The 14,246-nt window shown below is 55.0% G+C and overlaps 1 protein-coding gene across 1 annotated transcript; it reads left to right on the top strand.

The window, feature by feature from the left end:
- Window positions 1–671: 671 nt before the first annotated feature.
- LOC119696435 (olfactory receptor 14J1-like) lies at window positions 672–4,829 on the top strand (the record flags this gene model as incomplete). The annotated part of the gene is made up of 3 exons (XM_038126173.1): window positions 672–830; window positions 1,664–2,891; window positions 4,564–4,829. Coding segments are annotated over exons 2-3 (1,293 nt in total), but the record flags the coding sequence as incomplete, so codon positions are not given.
- Window positions 4,830–14,246: the final 9,417 nt, after the last annotated feature.

Raw genomic sequence — 14,246 nt, 5'->3', positions numbered from 1 at the left:
AGGACAGCCTGCAGGGACAGAGGCGCAGGGCAGGGACACCGTGGCACAGCCTGGGCTGCACAGGGCACAGGCATGGGCAGCAGCTGCAAGGCCCTGACAGAGCCAACCTGGGCAGCACTTGGGCCATGGCTGCTGGCCCTGGGCCTGAGGCAGGAGCAGGAGACAAGTGACCCTTGCAGGCCTGGGGCCTCATTGCCTCCTTGGCCCTGCTCAGCAGCCTGGCAGGGGCCGCCCCATGCTCCTGCCCTTGCCATTGCACATCCCCACATGGCAGTGCCCATCCCGGGAAGAGCCCTGAGCAAGGAGGGAGGGACAGCATCTGCCTGGCCAGGGGCTGGGGCTCAGGCCTTGGCCCTTTGCATTCCTGAAACACATCCAGCTTTGCTCAGCACCACAGACACCTTGGCCTTGTTTGTCCCCAGCTGTCATCACTGCCTCCAGTGTTCTGCTCTACCTGGAACCTGGGGACACTTTCTCAGTCGTGTTCCTCAGTGGGACCCATTAAAACTTCAAGAAACTTTGGAGTTTCCATCTGAATTTGATTTCTTGAGAAGTTTTTTGAAGACACTCTCAGGGACTGAGTCTGATGAAAACAACACCAAAACCCCAAGAGGCTCATTAAAATCCTTGTGCTGTGTCTGTGCTGCTGAGCTTTAAAGGAACAGCTCTTGCCAGGACCAGCTCCTCTCCCAGCCCAGCAGGGCTGAGGGCTCTGCCTGCAGGCACTGAGGGGAGAGGAGCCAGGCAGAGACAGGCTGAAGGCAATCAGGATTGGGAAGACACTGTGCTGAGACTTCACCTGGGGAAAGATCTCCACAGCCCTCTACATGGTGAGTGTGTGGATGCAGGGCAATGTCCCCTGTGCTCCTGGAGGGATCTCCTGAAGCTGGCACACCCCACAGCCTGGGGGATGTGTCAGGACGGCTGCAGGGGGTGAAGCTGGGGCTGCAGCCAGGGCTGCCCAGGGCTGTCCTGCAGAGCAGCTCCTGCAGCCCTCAGGGCTCGTGGCCAGCCCAGGGCATGTGCCACCTGCCAGGGGCAGCTCTCAGCCTGCCTGGCAGCTCCCCATGGACGCTGCAGGGGAGAAGCTGGAGGTGGAAGGAGCCACCCCCATCAGGGCAGATTCCTGCTGCTCTGGAGATGGTGCTGCATGGCCAGGGCTGCTCTCAGCTTTCTCCTAAAGGCAAGGGAAAGGGGCTGTCAGCTTTGTCTGTGTCACTGAGACTCCTGCTCTGTCAGCCTGGGCATCAGCAGATGTGCCTCAGATCTCCCTCAGAAAGTGCCTCCTCAGCCTCCTCTCCCTACAGACAGCAGCTGCAGCACCTTGGCTTGCAGCATCTCTGTTTGTCTGCCCTGCCCTTCAGGCCCTGCTGCCAGGGAGATGCCCCTGGGCAGTGCCCTGTGCTGGGAGGGGTCTGCAGGGCAGAGCTGAGCCCCCAGGGCTGGGCTGGGCTCTGGCAGCACTGGCAAGGACAAGGCTTGGATAGAGAGAAACAGCTCCCTGTAGGCACAACTCCAGGCAGCAGAGAGCCAGAACAACCCTTGGATATCCCTTCCTGTTCAGGTGCACAGGGAAAGAGAGAAGAGTTTAGAGAGATTGACTTTGAAACTATACCCTTTAAAAACTCCACTTCTTTTTTTCTTTTTTAAAATGCATTTTAAGTGCAATCACTCTGAAATAGAGGGAGGTGTGATGACCAAAGGACACCTGTATGCGATGCAGCAGGTCTGACTGCACTGGGGCGCAGGGACCCCTGTTTTCCCTCTGGTCTCCCCAGTGTTCAACTGAGAGCAATGCTGAAGAGGAAAAAGCAACTCAACAACACAAACTCAAACTGAAAAATCTTTAGGAAAGAACCCTCACATGAAGAGAAGTAATTTCGATGGGATTCCAAATAAAATACATAGGACTGACTCAAAGAAGTTTTTCTCAGCTTGTCAATGTCTTCTTTCAAAAGTGCACGATGCCCAGAGTAAAGAAATGTCCAACAGCAGCTCCATCAGCCACTTCCTCCTGCTGGCATTGGCAGACACGCGGCAGCTGCAGCTCCTGCACTTCTGCCTCTTCCTCGGCATCTCCCTGGCTGCCCTCCTGGGCAACGGCCTCATCATCAGCGCCGTAGCCTGCGGCCACCACCTGCACACGCCCATGTTCTTCTTCCTGCTCAACCTGGCCCTCAGCGACCTGGGCTCCATCTGCACCACTGTCCCCAAAGCCATGCACAATTCCCTCTGGGACACCAGGGACATCTCCTACTCAGGATGTGCTGCACAGTTATTTATGCTTGTCTTCTTCCTTGGAGCAGAGTTTTCCCTCCTGACCATCATGTGCTACGATCGCTACGTGTCCATCTGCAAACCCCTGCACTACGGGACCCTCCTGGGCAGCAGAGCTTGTGCCCACATGGCAGCAGCTGCCTGGGCCAGTGGCCTTCTCAATGCTCTGCTGCTCACGGCCAATACATTTTCCCTGCCCCTGTGCCATGGCAATGCCCTGGGCCAGTTCTTCTGTGAAATCCCACACATCCTCAAGCTCTCCTGCTCGCACTCCAGCCTCAGAAAACTGGGGGTTCTTGCTGTTAGTGCCTGTTTAGCTTTTGGCTGTTTATTCTTCATGGTTTTCTCCTATGTGCAGATCTTCAGGGCTGTGCTGAGGATCTCCTCTGAGCAGGGACGGCACAAAGCCTTTTCCACCTGTCTCCCTCACCTGGCCGTGGTCTCCCTGTTCCTCAGCACTGGCACATTTGCCCACCTGAAGCCGCCCTCCATCTCCTCCCCATCCCTGGACCTAGCCCTGTCAGTTCTGTACTCGGTGGTGCCTCCAGCCCTGAACCCCCTCATCTACAGCCTGAGGAACCAGGAGCTCAAGGCTGCAGTGGGGAGACTGATGACTGAATGCTTTCAGAAACACTAAACTGGTTTCCAATTTCTGCATACGTCTTGTAATAAAAGTCATCTTTGATAGTACTTGTTGGTTTTCATTTTGGAGGTTCTTTTTCATTGTTTAGCTTTTTAAATATTGTCCACAATGAGAGGGCATTGTTTGTGCCATTTATCATTTTGTTTCTCTCCAACTTTCCTGTGACCCATAGACTGTGTCAATGAGGAGCTGTGCCCTTGATGGCTTCAAGTGAAATAAAGGATCTCTAAACAATGTTTTCTGCAGAGATGCCCCCTTTGTTGCCTTCTCTGGAGCTGCAGCAGCAATGTCTGTGTGCAGAGCTGGGGGCAGATCAGTGCTGGCACAGCAGCTGCGCCCAGCAGCAGCAGCACTTGGTGCTGCCAGTGCTGCTGCCGTGGCCCTGCCCCGCTGCCCTGGTGGCCCTGGTGTTGCTGTAGGGCCTGAGTGCTCTCGGGGCCGGGCACAGTGCTGGGGGTGGCAGTGCCGGGGCTGCAGCAGGGACAGGCCATGGGCACTGCTGGGGCAGCGCTGACGCCTCAGGCCAGGCCTGGGGGCTCCAGGCTCCTTGCCCAGGCTCTCTCAAGAACACGCCCAGGCCAAGGCTCAGCACAGAAAAGCCCCGTGAGCAGCCCCAGGGTGGCCGTGGGCAGGCTGGGAGCAAACAGCATGGCTGGGGCTCTGCAAGGGCCCTGGGCAGATGGGAAGGAGCAGCAGAGCAGGGGCTGATCCATCCCCAGTGCGCTGGACAGCCCAGGGCAGCATCCCAGAGCGTCCTCATGGAGCTGCCAACAACATCCCCCCTCTGCAGCCCTGGCCTCTCCCCCAGATCCCACAGGTGCTGCATCCTTGCAGGCACAGGCACGGCAGCTCTGGCTCAGGAGCCCCTGTTTGCATTGCACACAGCAGGCGGGAGCACCCCCATGCTGTTGGTGTGGGGACATGAACCTGAGGGAGCACAAATGCCATCAGCCCCTGGGGCCAGGAAGGGCTGGGGGATGGCAGGGAAAGCACTCAGCTTTGTCGTGGCCTCTGCAGTCAGCCAGAAAGTTTGTTCCCATGAGCTGGGAGTTTCCTGTCCCACTGCAGACGCTGTTGCTCAGAGCCAGGGCTGCCTGGCAGCCACTCCCAAACAGCCCCAAGCATTTCCTTGGCTTCATCTTTGCTTTCTTTCTTCTTCCCTGATCCAGATTTCTTCCTATTGCCCACCCCTGCCCCCTCCCCTGCAAACAGCCCATCCCTGTTTGCCCTTCCCTCTCTGGCCCCACTCCCCATTGCAGTTCCTGACTTGGCACCATGGGAACATCCCTTGGGGAGCAGGATCATCCTACAAGTGCTGTAGGAATTGTCTGCAGGCTGCTGCAGTGCCTCGTGCTGCTCCCTTGCCAGAGGCACCACAGGCCAGGGGGCACATCTGGGCTGCTGTGTCTGCCTGTGGGGCTCCCTGTTCTGGGCAATGAGGAGGGGCTGCAGAGGCTCTGCAGCACTGACAGGATGGGCTTTGGGGCTGGCAGGAGAAGCTGAGGGACCTGGGCTGCTGGAGCTTCTGAAGGGGAGGCCCAGGGCTCATCCTGCCACTGCTCCAAGGGTGGTTCCTGAGAGTCACAGAAGCAACAAAGTTGGAAAAGCCCTTGGAGATCATCAAGTCCAACATGTGCCCTGACACCACCTTGTCTCCCTGAGCCTCCTCTTCTCCAGGATAAACATCCCCAGCTCCCTCAGCTTCTCCTCACAGGACTTGTGTTCCACACCCCTCACCAGCCTTGTTGCCCTTCTCTGGACACGCTCCAGCCCCTACATGGCCTTCCTAAATTGGGGGGCCCAGAACTGGACACAGCACTCGAGGTGTGGCCTCACCAGTGCCGAGCACAGGGGAAGAATCACTGCCCTGCTCCTGCTGGCCACACCATTCCTGAGCCAGGCCAGGAGCCATTGGCCTTCTTGGCCACCTGGGCACACTGCTGGCTCATGTCCAGCCTGCTGTCCATCAGTGTCCCCAGGTCCCTTTCTGCCTGGCCGCTGTCCAGCCCCTCTGTCCCCAGCCTGGAGCGCTGCAGGGGTTGTTGTGGCCCAGGTGCACGAGCCGGCACTTGCTCTTGTTATGTGGTGGTGAAACAGCAGGTCAAAGGCCTACAAACTGAATCCTGACTCAAGCCAGCAGAAGCCATGAGAAATCTTACAGCTCTTTGTGAGAACAGAGTTCTGCAGTAGTTAAAAACAACTTGTTTGCTTTAGAAAGAGCTCCAAGACTGTGGAAAACAGCATGCTTTCCCTGAGAAAGAATTCTAGGACTGCGATAAACATTAGCAACCTGTATAAACTCTTTTTGCACCGTTTCATGGAGAAATGAAAACCATTTTTACAATCAATTCTTGCTGCACGTACACATGGGGGATTTGAGTGACCAATGAAGGCAGGGTAACACCTTGTTACTGACAAACTGGTGACAGACAGGGGATGTTCTTAAAAAACCCTATAAAAGGGGACATGCAAAGTAAACTGGGATGGATCCTTTCTTTTTGCATCATAAAACCTGTCCTGCATCCTTCTTTATGGAGAGCCACAGCAACATTGTTAAATCTCACTCTGTTGGATTTGGGCCCTGGATCCAGCCTGTCCAGCTCCCTCTGCAGAGCCCTCCTGCCCTCCAGCAGATCCACACTCACATCCAGCTTGGTGTCATCTGCAAATTTGCTGAGAGTGGGCTCAGTCTCCTCCTGCTGATCATCAATAAAGATGTTAAACAGGACTGGGCCCACGCTCATCCCTCGGGGACACCACTGGACACACGCTGGATGTGGCACAGTCCCCACCACTCTCTGGGCCCAGATACCCAGCCAGTTCCTAACCCAGGGAAGGGTGAACCGGTGCAAGCCACAGGCTTCAGCTTTCCCAGGAAATGCTGTGGGACATGGTGTCAAAGGCTAACGTTCTGGTAGACAACATCCACAGCCCTGCCCACATCCACCAGGCCCTGGCAGAAAACTCTTGGTGGGCAGGAGCTGGGCAGGAGGCAGCCGTGTGCCCTGGCAGCCAGGGAGGCCAGGAGCACCCTGGGCTGTGTGACCAGGACAGCAAGGACGTGGATTATCCAGGTCACTGGGGCCTGGTTTGGGGTCCCCAGGACAGGAAAGATGTCTGGCGGCTGGAGCAGGGTTGGGAAGGGCCTCCAAGGTGGGGCTGGAGCCCTTGGGCTGTGAGGAGAGGCTGAGGGAGCTGGGCTTGTCCAGCCTGGAGCAGGGAAGGCTGAGGGGCTCCTCATCCCAGCCAGGCAGTGCCACCGAGAAGGCGATGGAGAACACAGACCCCCTGTGTGTCCCAGGCAGCTTCTTCTGCAAAAAAGCAGGTGGGAGTTGGTGCCAAGGAGCTGAAAGCTGCAGGTGCAGCCTGCAGTGGAGGAAGCTCAGATTTGCACAAGGCTGCTCAGGGTCCCAGGGGTTGGATGAGGGAAATGGTGGGGTGGGGACAAAGTCTGATTGATTGTCAGCCATAAAGCATCCTGATGTTCATGACTATTCAGACAGCATTAGGATGTGCTAAAATCAATATCAGCTGGAAATTGCTGATATCAATCCATAAACAGGAAAAGAAAACTAAACAGGAAAAAAAAATATCTTTGCATTGTTTCCAATATAGCAGATTCAGTTCAAATACAATTCTGAAATCTGTCTAATTAACCACAAAAATTTGTCGACCTTAAATGAAATTATTCCCAGGGGCTTGTCTTATTTGGGTGTTTTGAAATGTTAATGAGCCCTCCAGCACTGAATTCCTGAACTGAAGAGCTGAAGGCTGAACAAGCCTCTGGAGAAGTAAAATTCATAATGGAACCTCTAAGTTGCTGAGGGTCCATCCTCATCAGAGCAGGAATGAACAGAAATGGGCACAGCTTTGTGGCTGCCCCAGCTTTGGCATGGGCCCTGGGCCTGGAGCAGGAGCAGCTCCTGAGGGCCCCAAGGCCAGGGCTCTTGTGCTGCCCTGGGCAGATGGGATGGCAGCAGGGGCTGCAGAGCTCTCAGGATCTCCTGCAGAGGAGAGCAGGGCAGCCAGGGAGCCTCCTTTCCCTTGGCCAGGCCCATTCCCCCATGCTGGGGCTGAGTCCTGTGGCAGCTGCAGCTGCTGCTGTGCCCTTGAGAGGGGCTGAGGCCGTGGGGCAGTGCCCAGAGCAGCCTGGCCTGAGCAGAGCTGTGGGGCCAGAGCCGGCTGGGCTGGGCTGGGGAGAGGCCCTTGGTGCTGCCCAGAGCTCAGGGCAGCTGGCAGAGCTTGCAGGGAGCTGGGCTGGGCTCAGAGAGCCTGGCACAGAAACCATCAGTGTCCATCTCAGCCTGGCTGAGCGTGCAGGGGCCAGGAAGAGCACCCCAGGGTCTGCAAGTTCTCTGTGTGGGAGCTGAGCTTGTGAGCCCTTGAGCCTTGCCAAGGGCTGGGGCTGCACCTTCAGCTCCAGAGGAGATGGGACAGATGGGAGCAGAGACAAATCATTCCTGTTGAATTCTTTCTTTTGTTTGCTTATACAGGTGACCTGGATCCACATGTAGAGGAGGTTTTTTTTTCTGTCAGGTAACACTGGTAGAGTGAAAAGAAAAATACATTTTCGCTGAAAATAATATTTCATGCATAATTCACAATGAGGAAAAAAAGGCACATATGATCAGAAGTGCATCTGAGTTTTTCAGAGGATGAGACTCACTGATGTTCCAGTTGTCAAACCTGTTCAAATCGTTTCCTCAGGGCTTCCTTGAGATGAGAGATGACCACCAGAGGCCAAGGCCAGCCAGAGCTCTCTGTCCTGGCAGCTTTTGTCTGGGAGAACCCCTACATACAGGGAATTTTTCAGGGGGAATATCAATTTCAGCCACGGGCAGCTGGAATGAGGGATGGTTCTTTTCCATAAGAAGGAAAGCACAGGGCCCCAGTCCACCAGCGGCTGATGAGAGGCAGCCCTCAACATTCCAAGTTCAGCTGGACCTGCCAGGTGGCCCCTGGGAAGCCAAACCAGCCAGAGCTGTTCCATGTCCCTTTGGTTAGATGAGGCCCTGCAGGGTCACAATGTTCTCCTTGCTTCTGAAGTGTCACAATGGCCCAGTGCTTCCATGAGGCCCTGCAGGGTCACAGTGGCCCTTTGGTTCCCTGGGGCCCCACAGTGTCACAGTGGTCTCCATGATTCCATGGGGCCCTGCAATGCAACAGTGGCCTCTTGGTTCCACCAAGCCCTGCTGCTTCACACTGGCCCCTTGGGACCATGCGGCCCAGCAGTGCCACAGTGATGTCCTTGGTGCCACAAGACCCCACAGTGTCACCATGGTCTCCACAGATAGGAAACCACGGAGTCCCAGTGTTTCAGGGGCTGATGAACTGCAGTCACCAGAGGCCAAGGCCAGATAGATCTGCCTGTTCTGGCAGCTTTGTCTGGGAGCAACCCTTGGATGTTTGAAATGTTGCATGTGGAATCCCAATTTCAGCCATTTGTGCCAGGAGGAGAATGCCAGTTCTTTTCCATAGAAAGGAAAGCTTGGAGTCCCTGAGTTTGGAAGGCAGGTCAGAGCAGGCCCTCAGGAGGCCCAGGCCAGCCAGACCTGTCTGTAATGGCAGCTTTTGTATAGGGGCAATCATTGGATACAGGACTCATGGAGGTAGAATCCAAATTTCAGCCATGGGCACCTGGAGAAGAAGGATGGTGACTTTGCATAAGAACAAAAGGGTGGAGCCCCAGTTTTTCAGGGCAGAAGAGAGGCGACCACCAGAGGCCAAGGCTAGCCAGACCTGTCTGTCCTGGCAGCTTTTGTCTGGAAGAAACCCTTGCATATAGGAATTTTGGAGGACAAGTAGCAATTTTGGCCTGTGCTGGAGGGAAGGTTCCTTTCCATAGGAAACAAAGTTCAGAGCCCCAGTGCTTGAGGGCAGGTGAGACCCAGCTCCAAGGAAGACAAAGTTAACCAGACTTTTTGTTAATGGCAGCTTTTGTCTGGGAGCAATCCCTGGATATTGGGAATTTTGGAGGGGGAATCCCATTTTGGCCATGGATGCTTGAATGAGGTGGGCAGATCTTTTCCATTTGAAGGAAAGCCCAGAGCCCCAGGGTTTCAGGGGTACATGTGAAGAGACCCTCAACATGTCCAGTGCAGTTGAACCAGTCAGGCCAAGCCAACCAGACCTGCTCCCTCTTCCCTTGGATTCATGGGGCCCTGCAGTGTCACAGTGGTAGTGTCACATTGGATCCTTGGTTCCATGAGGCCCAGATGTGTCACACTGGCCTCTTGTTTCCCTGGGGCTCCATAGTGTCACAATGGTCCCTTGCTTCCATGAGGCCTTGCAGTGTCACAGGGGTCTCCTTGGTGCCGCAGTGTCACAATGGACCCTTGGTTCCATGGGGACTCACAATGTCAGAAGGGTCTCCTTGGTTCCATGAGGCCCTGCAGAGCCCCTTGATTCAACGAGGCCTCCAAGTGTCATCATGGCCTCCAGGATTCCATGAGGCCCCGCAATGTCCCAATGGAGCTTTGGTTCAATGGGGTCCTGCACTGGTCCATGGATCCTTAGTTCTATGAGACCCTGCAGTGTCACAATGGACTCCTTGGTTCCATGGTGCCACACAGTGTGACAACTGCCCCTTGGCCTGCAGGGACTCCATAGTGTCACAATGGCTCTCTGCTTCCATGAGGCCTGTAGTGTCACAACACACCACTGGTTTCAATGACCCTCACAGTGGCACTATGGTCCACTAGGCTCCACAAGGCCCTGAAGAGCCACAATGGCCCTTTGGTTTCACAAGGCCTCCAAGTGTAAAAATGGCCTCCATGGCTCCATGAGGCCCTGCTGTGTCACAATGGCCCCTTGGTTCCATGATGCCCCAAAGTGTCACAATGGCATCTTTGATTCCACGGTGTCAGAACGGACCCTTCATCCCATGGACACCCAGAGTGTTTACTGTGGCCCTCTTGGTTCCACAGGGCCCCACAGTGGAATAATGGACTCTTGGTTTCATGAGGTTCCTTAGTCACAATGGTCTCCTTGGTTCTGCAGTGTCACCATGATCCCTTTGTTCCATGAGGTTCCGCAGTAGAACACGGTCACCTTGGCTCCGTGAGGTTCTGCAGTGTCACAATGGACCCATGGTTCCACAAGGCCTTGCTGTGTCAGAATGGCCCCTTGGTTCCAAGAGGTTTCTCAGGGTCACAATGGTCTCCTTGGATCCGCAGGATCACAATGGACCATTGGGTCAATGTGGCCCCAGTGTGCCAAAATGGATTTTGGCTCCATGGGGTTCTGCTGTGCCACAATGGACCCTTTGTTCCATGAGTTTGCACAGTGTCACAGCTGACTCCTTGGTTCTGTGAGGCCCCGCTGTCACCAAATCTCTGAGATAGCAGAATAAAGTTCCTGAACACTAATTTACTATTTCAGAGGGTATCATTTATTCAGGCCTGAGGTCTAGTGAGGGATAACTCCTAACCTTACATGGACATGTAATTCTACCAGTGTGTTGCTCATATACAGATGCTAAATGTGAATTACAATTTATCCATTTCCATAACACCCATCCCAAGTTCCCAGATTCAGTCCTTGTTTTCTCTGTCACTGCACCCTGGAGCCAGATGTCTTCTTCTCTTCCAACCATCCTTGCAGGGAAAGCAGCCCCTGCATGCCTTGTTCCTGTGCTGAAAGGTCACAGGCAGGGTAAAAATGGAATGAAGCCTTTTGGTATCAGCCCAAGGCTTTGTGTGGGCAGGCAGAGGCAGGCAGGAGGCAGAGCTGTCAGCAAAGGAAGGGGCCAGCCAGGTGGGGCAGGCAGGGGCAGGCAGGAGGCAGAGCTGTCAGCAAAGGAAGGGGCCAGCCAGGTGGGGCAGCCGGGGCATGAGGACAGCCTGCAGGGACAGAGGCGCAGGGCAGGGACACCGTGGCACAGCCTGGGCTGCACAGGGCACAGGCATGGGCAGCAGCTGCAAGGCCCTGACAGAGCCAACCTGGGCAGCACTTGGGCCATGGCTGCTGGCCCTGGGCCTGAGGCAGGAGCAGGAGACAAGTGTAATAAATGTATCAAATTTGTGCTCATGTAAATATATTTGTACTTAAGGAAAAAATATATTTTGATTCACGCTTTAGAATATGTTACAGAAAGCACCCAGGTTTTTAGAAATCTCACACAAGAGCTGAGAAACCGGTTACCTCACTAGATTGTAGCACTCACAGGTGTTTAATGAATAGGAGTCCAAATTAGCAAGTGAAGGGAGTAGCTCCTACAGGAGTTCTGAGTGAGGCCTGGAGAGCCCAAGCCATCATCGGCCAATAACAACTGTAGATAACCAAGAACAACTCATTTCCCTTAACCCGACTAGCACGTGAATACTCAGTTCCAGTAACTCGTATTTTACATGTATCTGTTCCCAGACGTGTATTGTCTATCCCAAAGCAGCTTTGGCCGAGCAGGAGTCAGAATTCCTCCAAAACCAGAGAGAGGACAGAGAACTACATGAATATTCAAATGCCTCCCCGGACACTGTTCTGTCTGCTCGAAGATAGAATTCTTCTAACACCGGACAGGGGATAAGGACCTCATGAATATTTGGAGAAAGAGAAAGAAACAAAAGAAACCTAGCTCCGGGCAAGAAAAACAGTATAAAACCGAGGCTCACCAGACGGACTGTGTGAACTCACCAGCTCTGATTCGAGAGGGGGTCAGACCTGTGTTCACCCAGAGTCGAGTCCTGGGCTCAGCCCTGTTCCTTTGATTTGTGGCAGGCATAGATTGTAATACAATTAGTGAAAGAAAATCTATTTCCGTTTTTGTTAACTTATAATTTGGATTTCTAAAATTATTAATTTGGCCTAACCTGGATGTTACATATAACACAAGTGACCCTTGCAGGCCTGGGGCCTCATTGCCTCCTTGGCCCTGCTCAGCAGCCTGGCAGGGGCCGCCCCATGCTCCTGCCCTTGCCATTGCACATCCCCACATGGCAGTGCCCATCCCGGGAAGAGCCCTGAGCAAGGAGGGAGGGACAGCATCTGCCTGGCCAGGGGCTGGGGCTCAGGCCTTGGCCCTTTGCATTCCTCAAACACAGCCAGCTTTGCTCAGCACCACAGACACCTTGGCCTTGTTTGTGCCCAGCTCTCATCACTGCCTCCAGTGTTCTGCTCTAACTGGAACCTGGGGACACTTTCTCAGTCGTGTCCCTCAGTGGAACCCATTAAAACTTCAGGAAACTTCACTGTTTCAATTTAACTTTGAGTTGTTGAGAAGTTTCTTGAAGACTCTCTCAGGGACTGAGTCTGATGAAAACAACACCAAAGCCCTGAGAGGGTCATTAAAGTTTTGCTAGTCCAGTGATGAAGAAAGATTTTTCAAAGAGTTTGTCAGAAATACACATTCCTATTTTAAAAGATGTATTTTATCACATTTCTCTTCAGATCAGAGGCGATTGCAGCATTCTGTGATTGATATTGACCCAGGGCCTCTCCTCAGGGCTCTGGCCTGCTCACAGAAGCTGTGCCTTGAGCTCTGACCCAGTGTGCACAACCTTGCTCCACATTCCCCAGCCCCATCCTGTCTGTCCTCCCTCCCCTGGCACCTGCTGGGCTTGGAGAGCTGGCTGCACTCAGGCTAAGAGGGCTTTTCCCTTTTTGCATATTTTTGAAGCAATCTGAAACTCCGGAGTTTCCCCACTGCAAACAGACACACTCCTCAGGTGTGTGCCAGCCCAAGGTGCCCCCAAAGCACTGCAGAGCTGCCCTGGGCCAGCTGTGAGGGTGGATCATCAGCCCAACCTGCACTGGGCACTGCAAGGGGCTGTGGCCATGGGCACTGCCCTGACCCCACTGCTGGGTTTGGCTGCCACGGCAACCGTGAGACATTAAACTGTGCTTGGAAACACTGGGCAGGACTGGGACATACTGGGGAACACTGGGAACGCTGTGGGAGACACTGGGACATACTGGGAGTGACACTGGGGAGGACTGGGACAACCTGGGAACACGAGGAATGGTAAGGGGGAATCTGGGTGGACTGCAAGGGTAAACACTGGGACATACTGGGAGTGATATTGGGAGTTATACTGGGGTAAATTTGGGACACTGGGAACCCACTGGTAAAGAGTGAGGGGAACTGGAAGGGACTGGGAATGAAGTCAGGTGTATTGGCAGGGACTGGAGGGGCACTGGCGTTGTACTGTGCTTTACCGGGGATGAACTGGGCTGTGCTGGGAGGGACTGGAGGAGGGTGAATGTGCGCTTCCCGCCGCCACCGCCTCCTTTTTTTGAGGCTCCCGCCAATCAGCGCCCGCAGCCAATCAGCGCCGGGATCAGTGCCTCGGGGGCGGGGCTTAGGCCGGGCGACAAATGTTTGGGTTCTTGCAGACAACTCCCGTCATGCCCCGCGGTCCGATTGAGCGCCATTGGAGCCGGGACTACAGCGCCCGTCATGCCCCGCGCTCCACATACCGCGCCTCCCACCCCCGGTATCCGCCCCCCATCTGTCCCATAAGTGTCCCCCAGACCCTCCAGGATCCCTCAGTGCCCCTCAGCGCCCATTCGGGATCTCCCAAAAGTGTCCCCGGATCCCCTGAGTGCTCCCAACCCCACAGATGCCCGGTACAGCCACTTCTGGGAATTCATCTCCTCTCATCCCCCGCGGCCCCAGAGCCCCTCATAACACAGTCCCGCGCCTAAAACTCCTGCCGTGCTCCGCGCCCTAAAGAGACCGGTTAGAGCTCCCCCATCTTCCTCAAAATGCTCTCGACCCGTTTACGTTCCCCCCGAGGACCTCAAGTCGCGGCTCGGACGCAAAAGTGTCCCCCAAGAAATTTTTAGGACCCCCAAACGCCGCGTTCCATGCACTTCCGGGACTACAGCTCCCGTCATGCTCCGCGGCGCACGCACAGCGCTATTCCAGCCGGGACTTCATCTCCCGTCACGCCCCGCGCCCCACCGAGAGCCATTGCAGCTGCGCCTCGAACTCCCGTGATGCTCCGCGGCCCCGTTCAACCGTATCACACCCGCGCCTCCAACTCCCATCACCCCCCGCGCCCCAGAGAGCCCCGTTCGAGCCCCCCGAGGGCCCGCCCGGACCCCGAAGGGCCCCAAATTCCCCTCCCTGACCTCCAAGGGCCCCCCCGGACCCCCAAGTGCTCCCCTGGACCCCGAACTGTCCCTCAGCATCCCTGAGTGCCCCTCCAAGTGCCCACCCGGCTGCCCCAAGTGTCCTCCAGACCCTCAAGTTCTCTCTGAATTCCCTCCCCAGACCCAAAACTGCCCCAAAATTGCCCCAGAAATGTCTCCAGGGACCCCAAGCTGTCTCCTTCTACCCGATAAAATGATAAAAAAAGATGACAGAAGTACTAAAAATGGGATAATT

This window comes from Motacilla alba, unplaced genomic scaffold (assembly GCF_015832195.1).
Source record: "Motacilla alba alba isolate MOTALB_02 unplaced genomic scaffold, Motacilla_alba_V1.0_pri HiC_scaffold_28, whole genome shotgun sequence".
NCBI lineage: Eukaryota > Metazoa > Chordata > Aves > Passeriformes > Motacillidae > Motacilla > Motacilla alba.
Note: the sequence above shows the minus strand (reverse complement) of the source record. Positions and strands in the feature narration are given on the sequence as shown.